Below are 25,198 nucleotides of genomic sequence, written 5' to 3'. Positions count from 1 at the left end.
ATAAATAATAAAGAAGGAGAAGTAGAAAAAGAAATGGATAAAACATAAAATCAACTACATATAAAGGACATTATATACAAAAAGTATAAAAATAAAATTGCATATGTCATGTTGCTAATGTTTCTGATATTAATTTATTCTAATAATAATAATAATAATAATAATAATTTTAGTCTGAACTTGTAAAGTAAAAATAAAGCTAATTAATAAGTTTTCAATGTTGTTTGTATTTTCAAACACACAAAACACAAAATACTAATTAATATTTATAATAATAAGACTTAAAGTAACATAATATAATAACATATATATATATAGTTTATATAGTTTAGTTTATATATTATAAAGAATAATCAGAACATCTATTAGAGTCATTTTAAAAGGGACAATATATGTGACACAAACAAAAATGTGAAACCAAATCACATCAAGTTCTTCCTTTTAATCAGACTCGTAGACTCAGTGGATGGAAATGTTGTGCAGTGGGATTTGTTTTTCTCACAGTTTACAGATTTTGGTGTTCGTCTGCAGCTGTGCTAACACTTAATTCATGAGTCTGGATTATTATTATTTTCATTTATTTAAAAAGAGTCTTTCATAATTAAAATGAGGATTTTATTTTTTAAACCAGCTATTTGTGCTTTGAATAATAATTTCCACAAAGTTTTATTGGTCGGTCAATACTGACATGAATTCTGAAATTAGCATCCTGTTTCACATCTTTACTGATTTCTTTAGATTCTTTGTCTCAAAACCTTTACGGTAACTGAAAAGACTGATGTCCGCCGGGTCAAGCCTCCCGTCCTCAGAGCAGTAATTATCATTCCACACACGTCTTCACTGCACACGTGTAATTAAAAGTTGGGAAAGAAGGATTACCCGGAATTCTTGAGAAGCAGGCAACCCTATAATTTATCAACCAGCTCATTCAGTGCCGAGTCGACGGACGGCAGCACGAATGTGTCGAGGCCTCAGTTTCACAGCAAAGATCCGACGCACTTAATACGACCTGCAGTGAATCTGAGAGCAGCTGGAAACACAGAGGAGGAATTTAAAGAACACATTCACACCTGAACTGATCAACACTGAGTTATTCGTGTTTTTTAATCATTTTACATTTTCTTCAAAATCTAATGTGATCATTTATTTATGTCAACTGGACCAAATTTGCATGATTAAAATTCGTCAGTTAAAAGATTAAAGTTGGTTTTCGATGTTGACGATTTGTCACATTTTACAAATTAAACTGATGATTTAATTTGTACAAGTCAATTTTTTACCTTCTGGAAATAGCAAACAATAATAAGTAATAATAAACCAAACAATCTTATGTTATGTAATTGTTAAAATAATAGAGTTATTTGGATTTTAGCCTACAGGCCAAAATATTTCAGTAAGAAGATATTTTCTCTGAATTTGATCATAAAGATCTGAACCAATCCCAGAAATACAATTCTGTTGCAGTAATTCTGCTTTAAATTAATTTATGTAAAAAAAATCAAGAATTAAAAAGATAAAATATTCTAATTTAACTGGATTCATCCACCACGTGTCTTTCCTGGAGAAGCATGAAGGTCGTTAAAACTGTCCTGCAGCGAATAACCGGAAGCTTCTCTTCAAATACAAACACAAGAAGTGGACGATCAAACCTCGTTGTTCAAGCTGCGTTCAATAAATCTAATTTTGTCAGATATTTTCATTTATACTCCGTGTGCTAAAAGTAATTCAGCACAGCAAACATCACCAACAAAGTCTGCGAGAAAAATGTTCACAGCAAATCTGCAGCAGAGAGCAGTGACTGTCGGAGGCCTCGGGGTGACGGGGGGTGTCAGGTGGAGGGTGAGGGGACACGGGGGAGTATCAGCTGGACAGCCAGCAGAGGAACACGCCATGCAAACCACAAAACCACATCTCAGGCCTACCTGCAGGTTGGTGTTGCGGCGGCGGGGGCTGCACCTGCGTTTGTTCAGGTTGCACCTGGACGAACAGTCGAAGAAGTTACAGTCGTCGTCGCTGCTGCAGTTCTGGTCCAGGATGTCCCTCATCTTCGGCTCAAAGAACGCCATGTCCACGTCGATGGCTACGACCTGCAGGGGACGCCACAAAGAAAAACCCTCAGCGGTCTCGTCTTTCATCCTCATCGTCTTTGGTCCGAATTCAGTTATTTCAAAACACAAAGAAATAATCCTTTCAAGCAGAAACAGCGTTTAAGACAACAAATTTTGATATTTTTGGAGGTTTTGGAGCTGCTGTAAACAGTTTGGAACGTCTCACCTGATTACTAGCACACAGCCCACAATTAATTAATTTGCACCTTTAATTTAACTTCTTTTATAACATTTTTACAAGTATTTTTAGAAACTCATTTAATAAATTTAAGTGCACGTGATTTATTTTTAAGCAGAGAAATAGTCCGTTGATTATAATTAACGACTGAAAATGTGTGTAAATATTCAGGCGGCTCCACTGAGCTGTACACATCTTTATAAATAAAGTTTAAGCATTTCGAGAGAAATTTAAATTATTCACTGATGGGTCAATTTTAAGTTTTGTGACTTTAAAACACAAATACAGATACATTTTAATATTAGACAGAACCACAGCCAACAGTTCACTTTGTGGTGATTTTTAGGAGGATTTTGAGAGTCCAGCAGTTTTAGTTGTAGGAAAGCACCTGCAGTTCTTTCCCCTTTTCAAACTTTTATCACTTTTCATTAACGCACAGCGACAACACACAGACATGAGCCACACCTAAATGATCAATAATAAAAATCATTGTTATTTATGCTTCTTTGTTAAATGACATTAGATTGACTGAATGTAGGTCAAACACACACTGCACACAAATCTTTTCTGGATTAAAATGTCAGAATATGCAGTTAAACATGTTTTCTCATAAATCCATATGTTCTCCAAAAACAGGTCATTTATTATTTTTATCTACATGCATATCTATATTTATATTAATGAAATCTAAATGTTGGCCATCTTTAGTCATATTTAAAGTAGCTGAACATATATTTTGGCTATATATATATATATATATATATATATATATGTATATTCATCACTTCACACCGTGTGAAATCACCATTAATCACTGAAGTTCTTGATTTGAGGTACCTGAGCTGTAAATAACCTGGAAGAAGAGAAGGAGGTGCCTCTGTTCAACTCAGACTGTTATTGGCTGCTCTGGTTGCTAGGCTTCATAAGGCAGATCGTGATTGGTCAAGTGAGGTGTCATTTGTACCCTGAGACTCCAAAGAGGAACTGGATCCAAGATGGCGTCAATCAATGTGCTGCTAATCTGAAAGCAGAGATCATCTCTCTGTGGATTATCATCACGTTCTGGACTAATTATCTTTGCTGCAGTGGAGCTTCTGGACCTTTGTGGATGTCGGAGTGTTATTGATCTGTGGATCACTGAGAGACGTCATCGGTGAGTTGATTCAAAGTTGCACCAATTTTAAAAACGGTTGTTCGTCTGCTGTTGGCATTTATCGAGCCTGCTGTTGTGATTGTGTTTTGAAATAAGAATCTCAACTTTGTAACGGTGCAAAATATGAATACAAACATGAATGAAGCGTCTGTGTCAGTAAACAGGAAAAATAATAAACAACGAGAAACAACAACAAAAATCCTGTACCTCCCACGGGCCGCTGGAACAGGAAGAGGTTTCACTTTAAAACACAAGTTAGCAGGCGTTGAGAAAATCAAAGGACAGACAGACAGACAGGCAGGCAGGCAGGCAGGGAGACAGACAGGCAGATAGACAGACAGACAGACAGACAGACAGACAGACAGACAGGCAGGCAGGCAGGCAGGCCGGCAGACAGGCAGACAGAGAGACAGATTCCTTCCTGTACAGTCAGATGTGAGTGCTGGTGTGTGAAGGTTCAGCAGGTTGCTTTGTGTCTTTAAAGGTTCAGTTTTTGTTCCTGTCAGACAAATATCATGAAAAGACCAACAAAACCAACATGCTAGTCCGTCTCTCAGTACTGTCCCACTTCCTGTCTGTGGCTCTCAGCTTCAAACTCATTGGTTCCTACTGAAGATGTAAATCTTTAAAAATCCATCCTAAACATATAGTTTAATTATTAAAATGAAACTATCCTGTTTGGTGCTGTGGTGAGTGTTTGTGGCAGCAGGTCGGTGTGTGTGTGTGTGTGTGTGTGTGTGTGTGTGTGTGTGTGTGTGTGTGATTCACACACATACTTGCTGTTAGTAGGATTAAAAAACTAGATGTCTCTAAATTATTCATACAGTTATTGATAGTTTGGCTCTGATTTTGTTGACAGGACAAAATATGTCAAATATCATCACACTTTATATTAAAGATACTACTTTGTACTTTCTGCACACACTAAACTCTTCATTTGTTTTCACTGATTTTTGCATGCTTTTAAAACGGGTGAAATAAACATGGAGCTGCTGCGGACGAGCCTCCTTCTGTTTTTGCGGTGGCCGTCCGTGTTTTACAGCAACGTTTTACAGTGTTGGCATTATAAACAGCCACTTGTTAAATCTGTTCCATGTCAACACTTTTACAGGAAAAAACGTTAATCCTGCTAATGCCATACGAACAGTAATGAGCCTCTGGTTTACTGACATTTGTTGGAGCCGCAAACGCCACATCTGGCCTTTAACTGCTCATTTTCCAGTAATCACGAGCTGAAGTGTGAAAGATAAAATAGTTGCAATTGCTGGCCGGAGCCCAGCACAGACCTGACGGGGTGTTGAATCAATGGCAGCCAGGCTCAGTCTGCTGTATAAACTATTAAACCATCTGAAAATACTGAGAAAACAACTGCAGACATTTGCCTGAATGCTCAGCGCTGCTCTGTCCAAACACTTGTGATCAGTGTTGATTGATGACTGAAGGAAAACACGTCCAGTTTTCTCTGTCGGGCTCTTTGGCTTCACCTTTAGAGCTCAACTGAGCAAACTTTAACTTCTGATGTGAATTTACAGATGAATGATGAGGAGTTTGGCTTTTCATGTGAAATCACACACATTAAACTGACCCGAGGTCTACTTTTGTGGGGCGAGGAACGTTGAGAATTAAAAATCAGCTGCTTTGTTCTCAGTCATGAGACTTTAAAGACGTAAAGAACAACAAACATGAAGGAAGGCGGCGTTGAATTTGACGGCGTCAGCAGACATTCGGGGCGTTAAACTGAAAGAAACATCAAATAGTTGCAAAAAAATCTATGAAGCTCTCTCAAAAACGGGGGGTGACCTTCAGTTATCACCACAGAGACATCACACAGTCGGCCAATGATTTGCAGGAGTTTGTGCCCTGGGTTTCGCCTGCCAGGCTACCTTATCTTCTTGGTGGGGGTGGTGGAGGCATGGAGCCTGAGAGGGAGACTGCAGGCTTTTCTCAGAGCTTAAAAAAAACCCGTCCACGTCCTCCGTGCAGTTTTTGTTCAAAATACATAAATAATAATGTTAATAATTCAGTTTGTGAGCAGGCGCTCATCATCCATCTGTTTGTTGACTGTCTCTCTGCCTGATCAAGTCAACATTATAGTTTGTCAGAGTTTAAAGCTGTGTGTGTGTGTGTGTGTGTGTGTGTGTACATCTGCCTCCTGCTTCCATCTGTACTCTGTCTAAAAGCTTTTTAAAAAACATCCCTTTCATCAGTTTTCTTCAGCTCCCTGCTTTGCTTTTATTCTGTTCATGTTCGTTACGTTCTCAGAAAACATTAAGGCCGCTCAGTTTGTGGGTTGTTCCGAGGACAAGGTCGCCAAACGGACTTCAAAGTGGATCTAAAGGGAGGAGAAAACTCACTGTCAGGTCCTTCCGGATGGCGAAGTTCTCCGGTTTGATGTCACACAGGTGCAGTTTGTGGGTGAAGTCATTGTCAAAGTGCCACACCATGTCCAGAAAACTCAGCGCGATGCGATGCACCATCTCCCTGGCGGTCCACCTCCACTGGGCTCCGGGTCCGGCTCGGCCCTGACCCCGCAGCCCGGAAACGGCCACCTCCTCCAGGGAGAAGATGTTCTGGTCCCAGGCGTGTCCAGCGGACAGATACTCCACGGCGTAGAAGTGACCACAGGAACCCAACACCTTGGCCACGTGGGTGCTGAGGTCCTGCAGGACTCTGGACAGCAGAGGGGGACAGAAGAAGGTGCAGCAGAGCATGAATGAGGACGCAGAGACAATCAGAAGACGGCATGGCAGCGCCGGACAGTCCGACACGCTGGTCCACACTCAAACAGCTATTAAATGGATTATCACTGGGATTCATGGTCCCCAGAGGATGAATCCTGGTGACTTTGATGGTCCCCTGATGTTTCCTCTAGCGCCACCATCAGGTTTATATTCGTGGTTTGGAGTGAAAAATGTCAACAGCTGTTGGATGATTGAGATGAAATGTGGTTCACACATTCATGTTCCCCTCAGGGTGAACTGTGATGACTGTGGTCATCCTCTGACTCGTCAACCAGCGCCATCATCAGGTCAGGACCAGGTTCATAACCACACACACACACAGTCACAGACATCACACATACACACACAGAGACACACATACACACAGAGACACACACAGAGACACACGCACACACACACACAGACACACACACACAGTCTTCTTAATCTCACTGGCTCTGTGTGTGTGTGTGTGTGTGTGTGTGTCTGTCTCTGTGTGTGTGTGTGTGTGTGTGTGTGTGTGTGTGTGTCTGTGTGTGTGTGTGTGTGTGTGTGTGATAGTCAGCAGCACAGGTCACTTCGCTTCGTCGCTTTTGTTTTTGGACTCGGTGGAGTCTTGGCTTCCGGCCTGCTGGGTGGTTCGAGCTCAGAATGAAAACAAGCTGATGTGTTTCTCTCTCCGTCCTCCAGCTCTGCCCTCAACATTTCAAGGATGAGACGAGCTCATCCGGTGCAGCGACGTGTTCAGACGAAGGCGGCAGGAACATGGCCGTGTGACACTCGTTCTCTCCAGAGGATGAACTTCTAGATTTCAACCCTGAACTTCACCTTCAAACAGTTAATTATCAGTGTGTGGATCATGTGTCATGAACGCAGCAGCCTCTAGGGGGACGTTCGGTTTTCACACCTACATGTGCAGAAGGGCTGTCAGCCAACACTGGGAAAATATTTGTTGGGTGGGGGCTCGAATGACATTTTGGCCGACTCTGACCCAAATGTGCTGAAGGTGTCAGGATACTTTAAAGTGTATTTCAAATCATTTAACAGCAGCTGAAACCACCTTTTTGATAGCAGAATGTTCTCTGATATTCTACTAAACTGATAATGTGGAGGCCACGCCCACTTTCCACAGTGATTGGTCAGGTGTGTGAAGGTGTGGAACTTTAAATCCACTGTCAGGATGTCCCTGTGTGACGCTTACCTGAGAAAGGTGTACTCCTCCTGCTGCAGCAGAGACCAGAGTGAGGCCAGCTCCGCTCGGGTGTAGCTCTTGTCTCTGTTCTTCAGCTTCTTCCCCCAAAGTCTGGCCAGAGAGCTGTTGCTTCCTCCTCCACCTTCCTCATCCTCATCCTCCTCAGCCAGCCCCAGAGAGTTCCGCACCTGAGATCAGACAGACAGAAAACTTGTGATTGTCTTCCTTTAACCAGAGCAGACATCAACATGAAGGTTCAGGGCCCCGGCGACGAAGACGAGCAGCTTCAGCTTTACCTCCAGAGTTGCGTAGAAAACCACATCGAGAGGCGAGAGCTCCTCTGCCGTGTCCTGTTCCAGAGAGGAAATCAGATTCATCATCTAAACCATTCTCAGTGAACTTCGCTTTGGATGTTTGAGCTTCGTCGGATCAGTAACAGAAGCTGAGAGGCGTCACCTGATAGTCCAGTATTCCCAGTGGCTCGTAGGAGGAGAAATTCTCCAGTTTGGACTTGAGGATGACGGGGTTTCCTCTCCAGCGCGCCTCGATCACCTTCTTCCCGTTCTCGTAGTAGAGGCAGCGCTTGTACTCGACGAGGCCGAGCACACACAGATCCTCGCACATGTCGCCCGTCACCGCGCCCTCGCCGAACTCCAGGCACTGTGAGGCAGAGCGGGGGGACGTTAGAGCACAGGTGTGAGCGCACCTTAAACACAGAGGTACGCAGCAGGTCCCCGCTGCTGCTCATACAAAGAAAGTCATTCATTATTCACCAGCGACGGCTGTGACCATGTGACCACGAGTCAGAGAGCTTCCTTGTGAACTCATTTGTTTTTCTGTAAGTGCCAACACAGTTATCACAGAACATAATTACTGCTCAGACGTGAACGCACACAGAGACGATCGACAGTCGTACTTTAATTATTACATGTTGACCTGACTATGGTGATGATGCTGAAAGTCACAGGAAGTTCATCCTGAGGGGGGCATGAACGTCTCAGCCATCACTGTCATGTGTTTGAACTGGGAATGAAATGGGAAGAAGGACTGTCTCATGGAAAAAGATGGACTGCCAGCTATTTAGTTATTTAGTTTATTTATGTTAATTTCTAATATGTCTTGGTTAATATATAGAATTTTATTTGCCTTGCACTTGTTTATGTTTCTGTAAGAAGTCATAGTCGAGATTCTTACTGGAATTTATAATTATTGTCAAGTTCAATAAAGTTGGGAAAAAAAATGAACGTCTCAACCAAATGTTACGACAGACCATCAAACAGTTGTAGAGACACGTTACTGCAACCGCCAATGTCAACCTGCTGGGGGCGCTAGAGGGAAAGTCAGAGGCTCACAGAGCGAGCGACTGCTAGTTGGTTGAATTCTGAAAACTTTCAGAACCGAACATTTCGAGTTTTAGCTGCTTCAAGTGTTGAGCTGCGTCATGAAGTGTGTTTTCACGAGCCTGTTGGCTTCCTGTCTGCCTCGAGCTGCTCTGTGCAGACTGACTCGCCGTCACTTGGGGGAGTTTCGGAACACTCTGTTAGCAGATGGAGCTAACATGCGCGTGCTAGCCAAGTTAGCTAAGATGCTAATTTAAACCAACTTCAAAGAATTCAAATGCAACAGGTTGTGAGGTTATTTGGCTTCATCGTGACCTTTATCCTAAACGTCTGTTTTTCTTTCTCTTCACATGAGGAAACCTGAAGGACTCTGCAGCTCTGTGCACACGCGCACACACACACACACACGCACACACACACACGCGCACACACACACACACACACTCGTCCGGTGTAGTGTCTGAATGGCTCCCTGTCCACAGGTGTGAGGGATGAGGTTGAGGATTAGCGTTGTCCTGGTCAGGGATTACCCAGATAATCCTCGCTCTGCCCACATTCCAACACAAACATCAGTCAGCGAGGAGCTCAGAGACGAAACCCAGACGTCACACACCCCCGGCCTCGCAGACACCCCCGGCCTCGCATACACCCCTGGACCATCGCTGTGGGCTTATCGCAGTAACGCATCTTTGACTACATGCTGTTTGTGATCCATGGACTCGGTTTAAGTCCACGAGGTAATACGAGTCCTGCTTAAAGAGGCAGGAAGTGTGACAGACAGAGAGACGGACGGAGAGACGAAGACGAACTCACAGATAAGAGAGACGGGGGTGCAGACAGGGTTAACTGGACTGAGAGAGAGACTCTGTTGTTACCTCCCAAAGATCAAACCCAGATAAAAACCGATGACAGCAGGCTGCTGATGGACGGCCGTCCTACGTCTTTTCAACATCACGCAGTTCTTACGATGAAGAGGAGAGTTTAGATATGAGGATATTTAGCCCTTCATCTGTTTCCTGAGTCTGCAGATGGTCCGTAGATCAGGACGTTCATGTCTCAAACTGACTCCGCTGTGCCAGCTGGATCAGGATCAGCTGCTTCCACCATGAACTGTGGGAAATCATTGTGTCCAGCTGTCCTCCTGCCCACCTGTCCTCCTGCTCACCTGTCCTCCTGCTCTACCTGTCCTCCTGCTCACCTGTCCTCCTGCTTTACCTGTCCTCCTGCTCACCTGTCCTCCTGCTCTACCTGTCCTCCTGCTCTACCTGTCCTCCTGCTCAGTGGTGGTTTTGGTTTCTCATTGGATTGTTCTTCTCCCTCAAATAAAACCTCGAGTGTTTCTCCTTATCTGTGTGTGTGTTTGTGTGTGTGTGTGTGTGTGTGTGTGTGTGTGTGTGTGGATGGATCAACAGGAGTGGGAGGAGGAGTGTTGAGAGGTAAAGGAGAAGCTGCAATTACCCCCCCCGTTTGAGTTCCTAATAGTTACTGCTGTCTCTCATCACAGTGTGTGTGTGTGTGTGTGTGTGTGTGTGTGTGTGTGTGTGTGTGTGTGTTATTGGAGCTTTAACAAATCAAAACACTGTTGCTAGGATACATTTGTAGTGTGAATGACTGAAATCGTCAGCGTAGTGACTGAACTTCTGAACTGAACATTCGTCGGAACACAAATCCAAAGGCTCGACGAATCACGCGGGCTGAAATCCAAACTGAAACCCGCTTTCTGCCAAAGAACAAAAACCAACCGAGTGTCTGAGATCTCGTTCTGCTGCTCGATGCTGTGTCTGTTCTGTAGCTGCAGCTCCTCTAACATGCAGGTGTGAAGCAGCAGCACGGCAGCTCAGAGGCTCACAGATGGTTTTCTCTCCGCTTTCTGCAGCTTTAAGCAGAATCTTCTCATCTGTGCAACAGAAACCTCGAAAGCGTGCTCGAAATGTGCTGAGATACTTTCATCTGGAAGGCGCTCCGTCCATCGGGATCTGACGGCCTTTTCAGAGGAGGACGGGGGTCTCTGAGCGGGGGAATCCTCCCCGTGGACTCGGACATCTGCAGACTCTGGTCTTTCTTCCAGCGGCGTGAGCTCCGCAGCCGTCACGCATCTGCTCTAATTCCCTGGATTTCCTCCGCCTTGCATCACATCACACTCTCCAGCTGCTTCCTGCTTCCTCGACCCTGCAGCTTGTAAACTTTCCCACCGCACTGCTTAGAGAGGATCAGCCTCCCCTCACTGCTGTGTGTGTGTGTGTGTGTGTGTGTGTGTGTGTGTGTGTGTGTGTGTGTGTGTGTGTGCATAAGCTAAGGTCACACATGGTGTTTAGCTTGTAGCCGTGTTGGACTGTCATGTCTAAGTGTGAAAGGTCAGGTTTATAAAAAGCACTTTATACACTTATTTATTGTATTTATAGGCTTTGCCGTCGTGTCTGTGGCTGTATTTGCAGTGTTCACACAGATTAACATGATCTAGTTCACGTTCTTGTCTGAAACGAGCTGCAGAGGCTGCAGATCTTCCACGGTCTGTCTGCCTGCTGCTGGGAAGCAACCTCGTGCGGCGAGTTGGGCTTTTGTGGAGGATCTTTTGCGGCTGTCGGCTCGTGGTCGTACTCTTTGTTAATGGTTTCTTGGGATCATCTTTCTCGCAGATATTTTCCAGGAGCGGTCGGGTCGTTCAGCACGATGTGTCCTTTCAAATTCGTTGCAGATGTGGCTGAAGGTCGGACTTCACAATTTGCATAAGAATGTGAGATTATATTCCGCTGGAATCTGCACTGCTTCGGGTTGGTTAGCGTTCTGTATGAGGAGTGATGATTGGTTAGGCTTTGTGTAAGAATATCAGACTAGATTAGATTAGATTAGATTCAGAACACACGGGGGGAGAGAGGGTGCAAATAAGAACAATAGGAAAAACAAGGACAAGGTGCAAATAAGCAACAACGGAGCAAAAAATAACAACTGTGAAAGTTTAAAGTGTCTTTTGTGCAGCGGTCGTGGATCTGGATGTTTGGATGTTTGTACTCAGAGAGGAATAAAGGTTATTGCACATAATAACTCCACAGAGTTGTACAGTCTGACAGCGGTGGGAATGAAGGACCTAGTGCTCCTTCCTGCACTGAGGGGGTCTCAGTCTGCCAGTCTCAGATGCAGAGTGGGGCGGGGCACGCTGGGTGCTGTAAAACACAGCGCGCGAGCATCTTTAGCTCTCATGTGAGTTAATGATGCTAACGTTCACGTTCATTAGTTGCAAATGGATCCACTTAACTCACCAAAAACATGAACACTCAATGAACATGTTGCAAAACAGTGTACATGTGTTGAGCTGAATGAGCTGTTAGCGGCTCCTGTTAACAGCTCCTGTTAGCGCCTCCTGTTAGCAGCTCCTGGTAGCAGCTCCTGTTAGTGGCTCCTGCTAGCGTCTCCTGTTAGCACCTCCTGGTAGCGCCTCCTGCTAGCAGCTCCTGTTAGTGGCTCCTGGTAGCTGCTCCTGTTAGCACCTCCTGTTAGTGGCTCCTGTTAGTGGCTCCTGGTAGCGCCTCCTGCTAGCGGCTCCTGTTAGCTGCTCCTGTTAGCAGCTCCTGTTAGCGCCTCCTGTTAGTGGCTCCTGGTAGCGCCTCCTGTTAGCGCCTCCTGTTAGCAGCTCCTGTTAGCTCCTCCTGTTAGCAGCTAGCAGTGTAAGCATCTCACTGGATCGCTGGAGACTGAAGAAACTTGATGCATCTCATGAAGTTCTAAATCGTGGTTTTTCTGTGACTTTGCATCAGTTTTACAGGTTTATTCTGGATGGACGTGAGAGATGTTTTCCTCAGAAAGTGTCTGAGTTCAGATTCAGAGTTATGACTCAGATTCGTCCTTCAGCACCCCCCTCAGGAGGCTTCTGTCCTTCTCTTGGCTCTTTGCTGAGTGTCTGTTTCAGATCATCTCCTGTGAGCTTGAAATGGTTCCTGAACCTCCTCTGAGTCACGGAGGAACATCTCGACCCTCCCTCCTGTTCAAATGGGGCTTCATACCTTCCAAATATCAGTGGATTTCTGGGATGGCTGTTTCTCAGTCCACGATGCATCTAGACATGGTTTCGGAGAGTCCAGGTCCTGACTGGGGGCCCGGCAGGTGTGTGTCTGCACGTGGACGCATGTTCACCTTCACCTGGTGGCTGTTTAGGAAGCCTCCTTCTGACGAGCAGCAGCGAGAACAAACGGGCGACATGGATCCAATCAAGAGTCTGCTTGTCGCCGTCATCTGAATCTCACGCCGACGGCGAGTTTCAGAGCAGCCGATTGGTCCGGCGTTGGTTTGGCCGACCCCCCTCCGGCCGGCTGATCTGCCTGCCAAGCTGCAGCCGGACCGCAGAGGGAGCCGACGTGGTTTTAAATATCCATGTTTTTATTCCTGCAGCTGACGTTTTCCTCACACTCTCTCACCTTCCTCCCAGAACTTCTTCCTACGTTCTCTCGTTTTCGTCCTTCCACCTGTCTTTCCTTCTACCTTCCTTCTCTTCAGTTCTTTCCTTTCTTGCTCTCTTATTTTCTTCCTTCTTTCTTTCTTCTTTTTGTCTTTTCAATCTTTGCTTTCTTCTTACTTCCCTTATCTATCTCTCCTCTTTTCTTTCCTACTTCCTCTCATCTCTTTCCTTTCCCTTTTTTTGCTTTGACATGTTTTCCTCTTTTCTGTCTGTTTCCTTTCTTTTCCTTTTTCTCTTTCTTTCCTCCTGCTTTCCTCTCTTCATCACTTTGCTCCCTTTGTGTTTCTTCCATTCTTTTGCCCTAATTTTCTCCTTTCCCTCCTACTGTCCCTCCTTTTGTGCATTCCTCGTTCTTCCCTTTCCTTCATTTCTTCCTCTCTCTCTTTTTCTTTACTTCTAACTTTCCTACTTTTCTTTTACCCCTTTCCTTCCTTTGTTTCCTCCTTTATTTCCTTCTTCAATTCATCTGCAACTAAAACTGGAGATTAAAGTACTTCTACAGTTGATGGTACATGTACTGTAATCCTCTTGACTTTTACTTCAGTGAAAATGTGAATGCAGTACTTTAACCCGCCGTGTGTTCTTTTACTCTGATGGATGAACACTGTTACTGAATACTGAAGAAAGCCGAGCCGTGAAAGGCGGCCTTTGTTCTGCTCAGCATTACATTCCATAATGGTAAAGGCCGAACACACGGGAACATTAAAACGCCTTAATGACATTCCTGTGTGTGCCGAGCCCAAAGGGCGAGCGAGCACCGCGGTAGCAGAGCGAGAGAGAGCGGTCTGCGTCGGAAACTACTGAAAACTTTGTGCCTGAACTCGCTGAGGTTGTAAAGGCTTTTCAGGAATTAGGGGCCCGAGGCATCTTCCTGGAAACTAGTTTTAAATATATCAAACACACACACACACACACACACACACACACACACACGCACACACACACACACGTTGTGCAGCATTTTATTGTATTTGAAATAAGATTCTCTGTAAATTAAAGCTGTTAGAGAACAGTGGGCTCGGCCTTTTAGACACAGGATTTTCTTCTGACACTGAGTGAGAAATGTGAGATTTCTGGAAACCCGGAAACGTTTTGGAGACGCTGCTCAAACGTGGCTGCAGTGTATCGACAGAGAAACGTGAACCATCGTTTCTGTGACGTCTGTCTGATCTACAGTCGTTGGATTATTAGTCCAGTGAATACCTTCAGAGACACAAAGACACAGAAAGAGACGCTGAGAAGAAGGACAAACGGAGCAGAGAGGGCAACATGGCTCCCTCACAAGAGGCCGGGGCGCGATTGTCCTGTGAGAGTGATTCATCGCTGGCGGCAGGAGGTCAGAGGTCATGTGCAGTAATGTACAGTATTCCCATGAGCCTTCAGTGTAAGTCAACACTCCAGAAGTGTTCCTGTTGTGCTGAGCGGGCCGAGCGCTCCAAGAACAATAGCCTGTGGGATGTACGAGGTGTAGGCTGAATGGCTTTATTCACCACTGCACACACACACACACACACACACACACACACACACACACACACACACACACACACAGACGTGTTTCCATCACTTTTGGGGACATTTCGTAGACTTACATTCATTTCCTGGACATGTACCCTGACCATAACAGAACCAGCACCAGCCTAAACCTGAGCTTAGCCCCAGTCTTCACCTTAAAATCTAATGACTGACTTTTTTTTGTCCCTGTAATGAAGGCGAGTCCCCACAAAGTGACACATGTCCACTCACACACACACTCGGCGTGGGTGGACCGGGTGACCCCGGGGTCAGTCCTCTGGAAGTGTAGGCTGATCTCACAGCTGGTGAGTCCACCGCCGCAGGCCGCAGCGCCACAGCTTCCCCGCTAATGAGCCCCTGCCGCACACGCTCATTAACACACATTAACACACTCAGACACACACGCTTGTCCCTGCACACAAACACAAAAACAAGTTTGCAGCGAGCGTTTTGGTGGCAGTTAACATCGATGACAAGCCAACGAGCAGGTGGCTGCGGAGCCGGTCAAAGGGGGGGCGGCGCTCATCCGTCAGCAGATCCGTCATCGTGTCGGAGCGTGAAGGTGGAGGAGAGGCAGCGAGCGGCCGGTATCAGCTGAGTGACGCCTTTGTTCTACTTCAGGAGTCCACACGTGCTGCGACCTTTCACAACGAGTGTTCTTGTAGTCTGGACTGAACCACGTGAACCCTGACCTCTGACCTCTGATGGCAACGACCTGCACTTTGTATAAAGAACAAGATCGAATACTGGAACAAATATTCCCGCCGCACTCGGTCCAGGCAGCAGCTACGTTCCTGCTTAAAATATAAACGTCCTGTCTTTGCTCTTGTCACACTACATTTTTTTGTACATCAAAACCCCCCCTAACTCCTCCACAGCCGTATCATCCCTCACTTCCTGCCTTGAGGAAATCAAGGCATGGATGAAGAACAACTGTCTTCAGCTAAACAGCAATAAAACGGAAGCACTCCTCGTTGGTGCCCCACATCAGGTTCACTCCTCACCCGTATCCCAACTTACCTTTGACGGACAGATCATTCCTCTCTCCTCCTCAGCAACAAACCTGGGAGTTCGGTTTGACCCCCATCTGACCTTTAACGACCACATAAAACATCTGTGCAAAACCTCATTCCACCAAAACTCCGTCCCACTCTGTCCCTCCCAGCAGCAGAACAACTGGTCCATGCATTCAGCTCCACAAGGCTGGACTACTGTAACGGGCTCTTCATCGGGATACCTGGCAAAACCATCCAGAAGCTGCAGCACATCCAAACCAGCACCGCCGGGGTCCTGATGAGAGCCCGTAAATACGAGCACATCGCCCCCACCCTTAAATCACTGCACCGGCTCCCTGTTTCATCCCGGATCAATTATAAAATCTTGCTACTCACCTATAAATGCATCCATGGACTTGCACCCACTTACCTCCAAGAACTCCTGACCCTACAGTCCACCACCCGCACTCTCAGATCCACTAACACCCCCAGCACCAGGCTCTCCACCATGGGGGACCGAGCCTTTGGCTCGGCCGCACCACGCCTCTGGAACAGCTGAGGGCTTTTCAGAGCCTCGACTCTTTTAAATCAGGCCTGAAAACTTCTTTATTCAGAAAGGATGACTGTTGATTATGAACTGATTTGAACCTGTTTATTGTTTTTATTGAGCACTGCTTTAACTTTTTTTTTCTTTTTTTGTCTAACTTTTTAACTTTGTCGCACTTTGAGATCGTGCCAATGAAAAGTGCTCTAGAAATTAAATGTATTATTATATTACTCGTGGAGACAAACGGCTCTGACGTGTTGTGAGGGGGGGCAGCGTTCATCGCTTTGAACCAGCTTCTGCTAAATGAATCAACTGTAAGAGACGCAAACACGTTGAGGTCTGAGAGAGGCGACACATTATTAGGTCTTTTCTGAGAGCATCGCATCGGTTCTGTGGCGCTCTGCTTCAGCTGGGATGCCTGTGGTCCAACAGCATGTTGAGACTCACTCAGACTGAGCGTCAGGATGCTTATCAGGATCCTGGAGGCATAAACTCACAGCCCTCACAGAGCCAGTGTGTCAATCCAGTAAAACCAAACTGTCTGCTGCCGACAAGCTGCATGCGAACGCCTCGCGCAGCCAAACACACACACACATAAATCACATCGTTTTTCCAAAGTACTCATCAGCTGCCACTTATCTCCCTGCAGGCATCACTTCATATCTGAACGAGGAGAAAACACGGAGTAAAAGCCAGAAAAGAAACATGTCTGAAGGCCACGGCTGCAGAAACCAAACGTCAGTGAAGTATTCATGCACACAGTCAGTCAGGACGGTGAGTTCAGGAACGTTAGCCAGCGCGCTGTTTCAGAGCTTTTTAAACCAAGATGAGAAGAAACATTTGATCTGTGCTGTTTATGGGTCAAAACCTAAAATCAAACGCTGTTATCGTCCTTTAAAAGCAGCAGCGGTGCAGGAAAATGATGTTTATCACGAACAGAGACAGTTTTAAATGAGCCTCCCTGTGAAAAGCTAAAGCTGGTCCACACATAAACAGACCGGACGTCTCGCTCACACACAGCGGCCCCCCGCCAGCCTCATCCACGCAGCTGCACCGTGTTGTTTTAGCGTCCCGTCGCAGGCTGAGCGTCTCATGAGCCGTGCACCGCTTTGATACAGTCGTGTTATTAGAGAGCCCGGGCCGCTTTGTGCCGAGCCGCGGTTTGGCTTCGGGCTTTCAGAGCCGTCAAAACTCACATTCATCCTCACAAAGACACTCACAGAGCGTGAGGAAGAGACGCGCCGCATGCAAATACAGGCACACAGACCACACACACACACACACACACACCTATTCCACACAAAAGGCTCATTCTGTGGCGAGCATCGGAGCGATGTCTATCTGCTCTGTGGTTAATGTCACACACGTCACACAACTTTCCACTGACGGTGACGTGCAACCATCAGAGCCCACAAACGATTTTAATCTGCGAGGCTCATGCAGTCACACACACACACACACACACACGCACACACATTTTGGTTTTGGGTTGTATGATGTTTACACTGAGTGAAATATTCAAAGCTCAACATTTTAGACATATTTCTCCACAGTTGATCCAGACTTTGGTTTCCTCCAGACCGTTAACGTAAACTAATGACTTCAGTGTTCCTGTTACTTTCCATCTAGCGCCACCAGCAGGTCAAACCTTCCCCTCATCAAGCAATTCAATACATGATTATCACTAATAAGATGATACTTGAATTCTTTGCAGCCTCAAATGACGTTACGCTTTTTCCTAGTTATCATCCAGGACTGCGATTCATGTAAATGACATGAGTGACGCCCTGCTAAATGTTAGCATGTTACTGTGCTAGCCTGACACACGTTGACGCTGCTGGAAATACAGTTAGCAAACATGCCATTTGCTGTGGCTATTCTTTTTTTTGTGCAATACTTTTTCATTACTACTGTTTACTATTTTCCTATTTTATTATCATGTATTTAATCTTTTTACTGCTCGCTATTTTGATATTTTATTATGTATAGTTTGTTCTTTATAGTCTTATTTCAGAATTTTTCACTTATTTCACTGTGTGTAATGCTGCTGCTGCACTGCAATTTCCCAGCTTGGGATAAATAAAGTATATCTGTCTGTCTGTCTGTCTGTCTGTCTGTCTATCTATCTATCTATCTATCTATCTATCTATCTATCTATCTATCTATCTATCTATCTATCTATCTATCTATCTATCTATCTATCTATCTATCTATCTATCTATCTATCTATCTATCTATCTATCTATCTATCTATTACGAGACTCTGTGCGAAGCTCGGACTCGGTTGTTTGTCTGTAATTTCCGGGTCAGGTTGGAAAAAAGAACAATCGTCACTTTGCAGCATTCGGAGGGTTTTTAATGTCACTGCTTCAAACTGCGACTTGTGTAGCATTTCCTGCATACTTTGTAAGAATTTAGCATTTTGGACATCAAGAAAAGGCAAAAGCTAGCTCTTCAAATCGAGAGAAAACAAGTGAAAAATGGAAAAAATACTCAGAGTGTCAAAGACAAAAAAGAGAACATTAAATTAAATGTGATTAGTTTTATTCCAACAGAAATCACACAACACTGAATTACTTCTGACAAATTCCAGTAAATGAGAGCCCAGATCTGGGCTCAAAACCAGGACTCCATACGATCCAGGATCAAAGAGCAGCGCGGCCGCTCTGACAGACGCAGCGACCTCATCGTTTGATCAGAAAACGGCAGCGGCGCCGCTTTAACGAGGAACCGTAGATTAAAGAAATTGTTGATGTTCGCGTGACGTGAAGTTGAGAAGCAGAGCTGCGGTCTGAAGCCGCCGTCGCCGCGCGCTGTTCTGGGGTCAGCCGTGGCTTCAGAGCGGCCGCCTCGTTGACGCTCTGACGCCTTCGGCCCCCGCAGGCCCGCATCTCGGCTCGCATCTCAAACACTGCTGCTCTCTTTTAAGTGTCTCTGTTCTTTTCTTATCTGTCCTCTCTTTTCTCTCTCTGACCTTCTGTTCTGCTCTTCTTCTTCGCTCTGTGCAGCCGACGAGGCTGAATACTGATCAGGAGCCACGTTCGGCCTCTCTGCGCTGATAACGGCTGCGTGCAGCGCACTGCATCAAAGCTCCGTCCAGTTTCAGGTTCAGTTTACTGGAGTCGTTTCACTTCGTGAGACTTGAACTGTTTACTCCACCCTTCTCCAACACTCTGACAGCTCCAGTCTAAGCTAATAGACCATCATGCATTGCTTCAGTTAAAGCTGTTTGGACCACCTCCGACATTCAGGGCTCGTTCACACCTGAAGTTTAGTTCAGTCGTTTGAAATGAAATGTGTGTTTCCTTTAGTTCTGGTCTGATTCTGCTTTATCTTTTTATCTTCATTCACTTATTTATGATCATTTATGTGCTTTGCTTTCACACAACACAAACCTCCTCACAGTCTGACTGGATGTGGACTCGCCTGTTCAGGTGAACCAAACAAGCAAACACACACTTTGGGTTTCCTCTTTCTTTCGTTTATGTGTCAGAACCACAAAGACGAGTTCAGATGATCTGAGTCAGTGTTCAGTCTTCACACGTTCTGAAATTATTAATCATACAACTATGAACAACTGTGTTCAATATATTAACAAAGAATCCATGAAATGTTTTGTCGTCATTCATTTTCACAATAACGGAATTTTACTGGATATCGTGATATTTCCTCTTTTGCTGTTAGTGTAGGAGATTACAGGGAGTGAGCTGAGTCCATGAAGCAGCTGAGTGACAGAACCAGGTGAACCTGAAGCTGCCTGCAGACCGCCCCCCAACCATTTAGATCACAGATCTGAAACAGCGAGTCGTCTTCTTCAGCGCCTCATTTATTCCTTTAAAGCCTCCAGCCTTCTGTGATTGGCCGTCTGTGGAGGTCATACAGGTGGTGTTTACCTCAGTTTCAGACTAAATGACAGCTTGTCAAGATGAGTGACAGCCGCTGGGACGAGAAGGGGGCGGGACGAGCGCTTCGTTCCTGACTGCAGGGGAGCTTTGAATGATGACATCACTGTATTAATCCTCAGCCTGTCAGTGTTCAGTGTGTTATTTCACGCAGGGTCGAGTGTTTGCAGATCATTTCCATTTGTTTCTGGGATTTCGTCCACAGCCATCCTGAAAAGACGGAGTGAGAAATCCAGGAAACGTCCGCATGAACAAAGAACTTTAAACGCTCGTATGACGTATTATCATCTTATACAGCTGAGCACAGGTCACGTGACGGCTCTCTCTTTTAGCTCTGGTTTGGTCTCCTCCAGCCTCCCCCACTATGTTTTTGTCCCTTGTGTTATCAGCGTTTGCTTGTGGAAGAAGAGGGAGGAAGAGAATCAGCACTAAAGGAGCGGCTGGAGAACTGCAGTGGCGGATGAATCCACATTTGGTGCTGATGTGAGCGTGTTCATGGTGATGCAGGAACACGTGTGAGGCTCACTGATGTGTTTTAATGGAGCTCTTTGGCTCAGAGGAAGAGGATCCATCAGGCTGGATTTCTTATTTTGTCTTTTCTTATTTCTATCGGGTCTGCAAGGAGACCTTTTTTCTGTTTTTCAGGGAAAGAAGAAGAATAATCGTTATATCCACCCTCTCCAGAGCAGTTTTTAAAGAAATCACAAGGAAAATAGCTTCCATACATTATTTCTCCTTCCCTCCTCTGAGTTGATAGAACTCTGTCCTGCGCTCGGACTCATTCGTCAAACATTCATGTCTTCATTTCTCTCTGTGGTTTGCGGGGAGTTCGGCCTCCAGCCAGAAGACAGAATAAAACTTTTCATTTTCCTGCAGTTGAGAACAAGCAGCTCTGACAGACATCACGCCTGCGACCTGCAGCCGTAAATCACCCCAACGAGGATTTACCTGAGCTTCGGCCTCCTGTCGGCCGTGTGTTAGCTCACAGTCTGGTTTGATTTACCAGCAGCTGCTGCCCTCAACATCTGCAGAGCCTCAGCTGTACCACCGCAGTGAACCAACAGGCCCGAACGTTTAAAAACTAGACGATGTAAATCTGTCAGGATCAGAGTCTCAGACGGAACATCTCCTCCATTCATCAGCCATGGCTGCAGAGCAGAGCCCCTCCACCCTGAACGTCCACTGAGTGCACAGGCTGAACACGCTGAGCCGCGTCCAGTCTCGGTTTCTGCTGCATGTCGGAGGCAGCCACAGGACGCCACCCTGCACAAACTGCAAATCTACAAGAATCTGAATATGTTGGAGAAGAAACACGTATTTTGTCCTTGAAGTCCGTCCGTGAAGTGAAGACGATTTTCAGGGTCATTAATTCACTTGTCAGGATTAGGACCCAGCACAGTGGTGATTCCTCTCTGGAGGATACAGGTGTGCAGGTTTTCAGCAGCTCTGGAGGGTCTGAGGGTCACGAAAACTCCGTCAGAACATGAAACTCTGTGTAAACTTTGTCTTCAACACCAGACGTGTCGGGGGGGGGGGGGTTAGCCGCCGGCTAAAACTAAACGGTGTGTTTGTGTCATTCCTCAGAGACAGGAGACAAGTCTTCCTGCCAGAGGGGACGATCACAGGTGGAGCGGCAGGACCTCCACCGACCTCCAACATGCCCTCTGCAGGTAATGACTTTCCCTCTCAGCGTCTTTCTTTTTGCCGTCAGATGGATCTTCCTTGTTTGTCATTTGAAAGGCTGCACGCCTCTGCGGGTGTTTTGCTCAGGTTGGAGCTGGGTGGAGTTCTGCTGGGGATTATCAGACTCCATTACTAATAAGAATGGGTGCACTTTGAAAGCTGCTTCGAGCCAGGTGGGCAAGACGACCGCTCGCTTTCAGTTCAGCACACAAACTGGCACATGCTCAGTTTGAAGGTTAGAGTTTCATGAGTTCCTCCGCTCATTCAGCCTCCTGCAGCCCGGAGAAGCGTGTTCCCATCGCCATGCCGACAGCGTCGCAATAACCACATGAACAACACACGCTAACAAGAAGCAAGTTTACACAACTGCACCAGCTGCTGAAGGATCAGCGTCATACCTGCCGTCTCATGTCTACATTTGGATAAAGACGTGAAGTATTTGCAGGTTTCACCCTGAAAGAAGCTGCGTTGTTTGCAAATCGCTCTGTGGATTTCCTCCAGATGTTTAATCCTCATTCATTAATACTCAATAATAAACCGGATTTATGTGGGTGGGCTAAAATCATGTAGGATTCCATGACTTGTACACATGAAATTCTGATGAAAGACATTTTGTTTATTGACTCGGCGTCAAAGGACGATGTCAGGCAGGACAGACAGGACTGTGCCACAGACAGGCAGCTCACATGCAGGCAACGTTTATGATTCTACAGCAACACACTCACGAGCTGAGCTGCAGATAACCAAACCAGACTGCATTAAAAAAAACAGCAGAAGGTCATAAAAATGGCCATAAATAGGCAGAGGAATGCCAGAGACATGCAGGGACAGAGTTGGACCAAGCAACAGATCAGCCATTAGACCATAAATAGTCAGAGGGTCACCAGAGACAGGTTTGTGCTTCATCACGTGAAACCAGAGTCTGGTGAAACATCACACAGTGGAGAGAAGCTGTTCGACCACAGGTAATATTTGAGGTAATATTTGAGACTGAAGCGCCGAGCGTCAGGAGCAGCAGCGCAGGCTGCACGTCACGTTGGACCGCATCAACATTTCCACCGGTTCAAGTCTGAAATCAGCCACGAAACAGGGACGAATGCTTTCAATATGTTCCCTTAATTGACTAATTAGCTAGCTTATCTAGTTAGTAGCAACCAGGTTATGTGGCATGTTAGCATGTTGCTAATCAGCTTGCCAGCCACAGAAGCTCATTATATAACCCTACAAGGGTGGATGTCACGAAGCATTCAGCACCACCTTCACGAGGACGCCATCAGGACGCCAGCACGTCCATTCAGCCCAAAAAGAGAAATTATTCTTGAAGAGCCATAACAGGGACTTCATGGTGTTCATGTGAGCTGGACGCCAGCAGGAAGTCATCCGGCTCAGCCAGTGGAGGACCGTTAATGTGCAGGTGAACGTAGCTGTACGCAGGTGTGCATTCACGACGAACATGTGAACTGTGTAACGTCCAGTTGATCAAAGTGAGCCTTCGTGTAGCGACGGACATAAAGCAGCGACTTCAGCGTTCAGCATCCTACGAAGAGCAAACAGTGGCTCCATGATGTGTCTTAGCTTGAAGCTAACGATGAGCGCAACGACACGTGGTTCAAGATCTGACGTTCACACCCAACAAACAAACCTACTCTGCTTCTGATTGGCTGGTACTCGCTGCCTTTGTTGGTTGGGTTGGTGAAGTTTAGGCACGAGGAGTTTTGATTGGTCAGGGTTAGAACATCAGGGTTAGCCAATCAGAGGCATCCAGGTAAGCTAGCTGGTTGGACTGCTTCTATCGCTCATGAATGAATGACAGTGAATCAATGTTGTTTTCATTTATTTTGTCGAAAGTGTTCCTTATTTATAATCATTGCATGCATGCTAGCATGTTAGCTTCCCCATTACAACCACCACACAACCAGCAAGATTAGCACCTGCACCAAAAACAATATGAAGTACTTTATGATTCTCTGTGACTTTTTTTTTATCAACATCATTCTCCCAGAAAACTGCCATGAATAAGAGATCTGCAGGCAGACATGACAGGGAATTTTACATGATAACGCTGTAATATTGACACCGAGGGAAAGAAGAGGGAATACTGCTCCTCCGATAAAGAAAAAAACCTTTGAGTTGTTGTTTCTGCAGCAGGATGGAAGAGGAACATGGAGGACAGGAGTTTTCTAACCACACAAATCTACGACTTCTCCATCGGCGTGGATGAGACCATTTTCTCTGCTGCAGCCTAAAGAAAGACGCTTTGCTCTCTGAAGATGAGGAGCAGCTTTCAGCGCAGAGTTCATGTCTCTGACATGAGCGAGCAGCAACCAGAATTTCCCAAGAGTTTATTTTTATCTTCGTCCCACGACGTCACAGTCCGACACACAGCGGACGTATAAATGTCCAAACCGAGAGTCTCTGTTGCTAAATGTTCGCCTCTGATCCAACTTGTAATAAACCAGAAATGTTATTTATGGCTTTTTAATGATCATTGCACTAAAACTTATTCCAGCATGCTTTTCAACTCCGTAATTACAGTCTAAGTACAAAGATTTCCAGTACTCAGCATTTACCCGACGTCTTTATGCCAATTTTCCGTTAGATTCATAGGCAAACTTTTTGGAACGCACCCCCAAACACATCTCAAACTGCATCTGAAGAAACAGAACCAGACCACTGTTGCTGCACGGCGCCATGCAGCACCAGAATCGCTCCTCTCCCACATTAAAATCCAGTTCATCTTCATCCCCTCCGCAGTGAGTGATGCTCCCGTCCCGTCCACATCTTCTTCAGCTGAACCGAGCGGAGCGAAGGTGGAAGAGATGCTCCACAGTCACAAAGTCCGCAGAGCGACGTCGTTATGGTTCACTACAACGAAACTAAAGGCTGAAACTAGGAGTGAAAAACGAAAAGTCACGACAAACGACAAACATCAGGAGGCATTTGTGCACGACTGGGACGTCTCAGCACTGTGAGTCTGCCGCCTTCACAAAGTGCTGCAGTATCTATTCCCTGAAAAATCCCCCAATATTCCACTAAAACAGACTGAACTCATACCCGAACTAATGCAAACTAAACTAAAAGAAACATTTTCGGCAATAAAAACTAAAGTGAAACCAGCAAACTGCAAACAAAGAAATAAAAAAATGAAATAAAAATAAAAACGGATGAAAAACACAAACCTATAATGAGACTGCCACAGAGGGAGGAGGCGACAGGACATCCGTCCACATCAGGAAGTGCTTATAGGAGTTGTTCTGGAGTGCGAATCTGCAGGAGACACTGATGTGTCCTGATGAGTTGACGTGAATTTGTCTGTCACCACCAGAAGCTGACTCAGGACTCTGGAACCAGTCCAGCAGCAGACTTGTCTGGTTTTAGTCTTCTGACACTGAACTTCAGGTTAGATTCTTGCTAG

At 45.7% G+C, this 25,198-nt stretch overlaps 1 protein-coding gene across 2 annotated transcripts in view; it reads right to left on the bottom strand.

Annotated features, from left to right (window-relative positions):
* The window catches only part of dipk1c (divergent protein kinase domain 1C), a 35,702-nt gene that overhangs the window by 3,182 nt on the left and 7,322 nt on the right, over nt 1-25,198 (bottom strand). For both annotated transcript variants that reach the window (XM_041960996.1, XM_041960997.1), the window contains exons 3-7: nt 7,808-8,011; nt 7,648-7,701; nt 7,361-7,539; nt 5,794-6,109; nt 1,923-2,087 (exon numbers count right to left, since the gene is read on the bottom strand). In XM_041960996.1, coding sequence (XP_041816930.1) covers nt 1,923-2,087; nt 5,794-6,109; nt 7,361-7,539; nt 7,648-7,701; nt 7,808-8,011 — 918 coding nt within the window. The remainder of the gene's footprint in view (nt 1-1,922; nt 2,088-5,793; nt 6,110-7,360; nt 7,540-7,647; nt 7,702-7,807; nt 8,012-25,198) is intronic.

The sequence above is a fragment of the Chelmon rostratus genome, chromosome 20 (genome assembly GCF_017976325.1).
Source record: "Chelmon rostratus isolate fCheRos1 chromosome 20, fCheRos1.pri, whole genome shotgun sequence".
Lineage (NCBI taxonomy): Eukaryota > Metazoa > Chordata > Actinopteri > Chaetodontiformes > Chaetodontidae > Chelmon > Chelmon rostratus.
The sequence above is the reverse complement of the archived record's forward strand: the minus strand, read 5'-3'. Positions and strand labels throughout refer to the sequence as shown.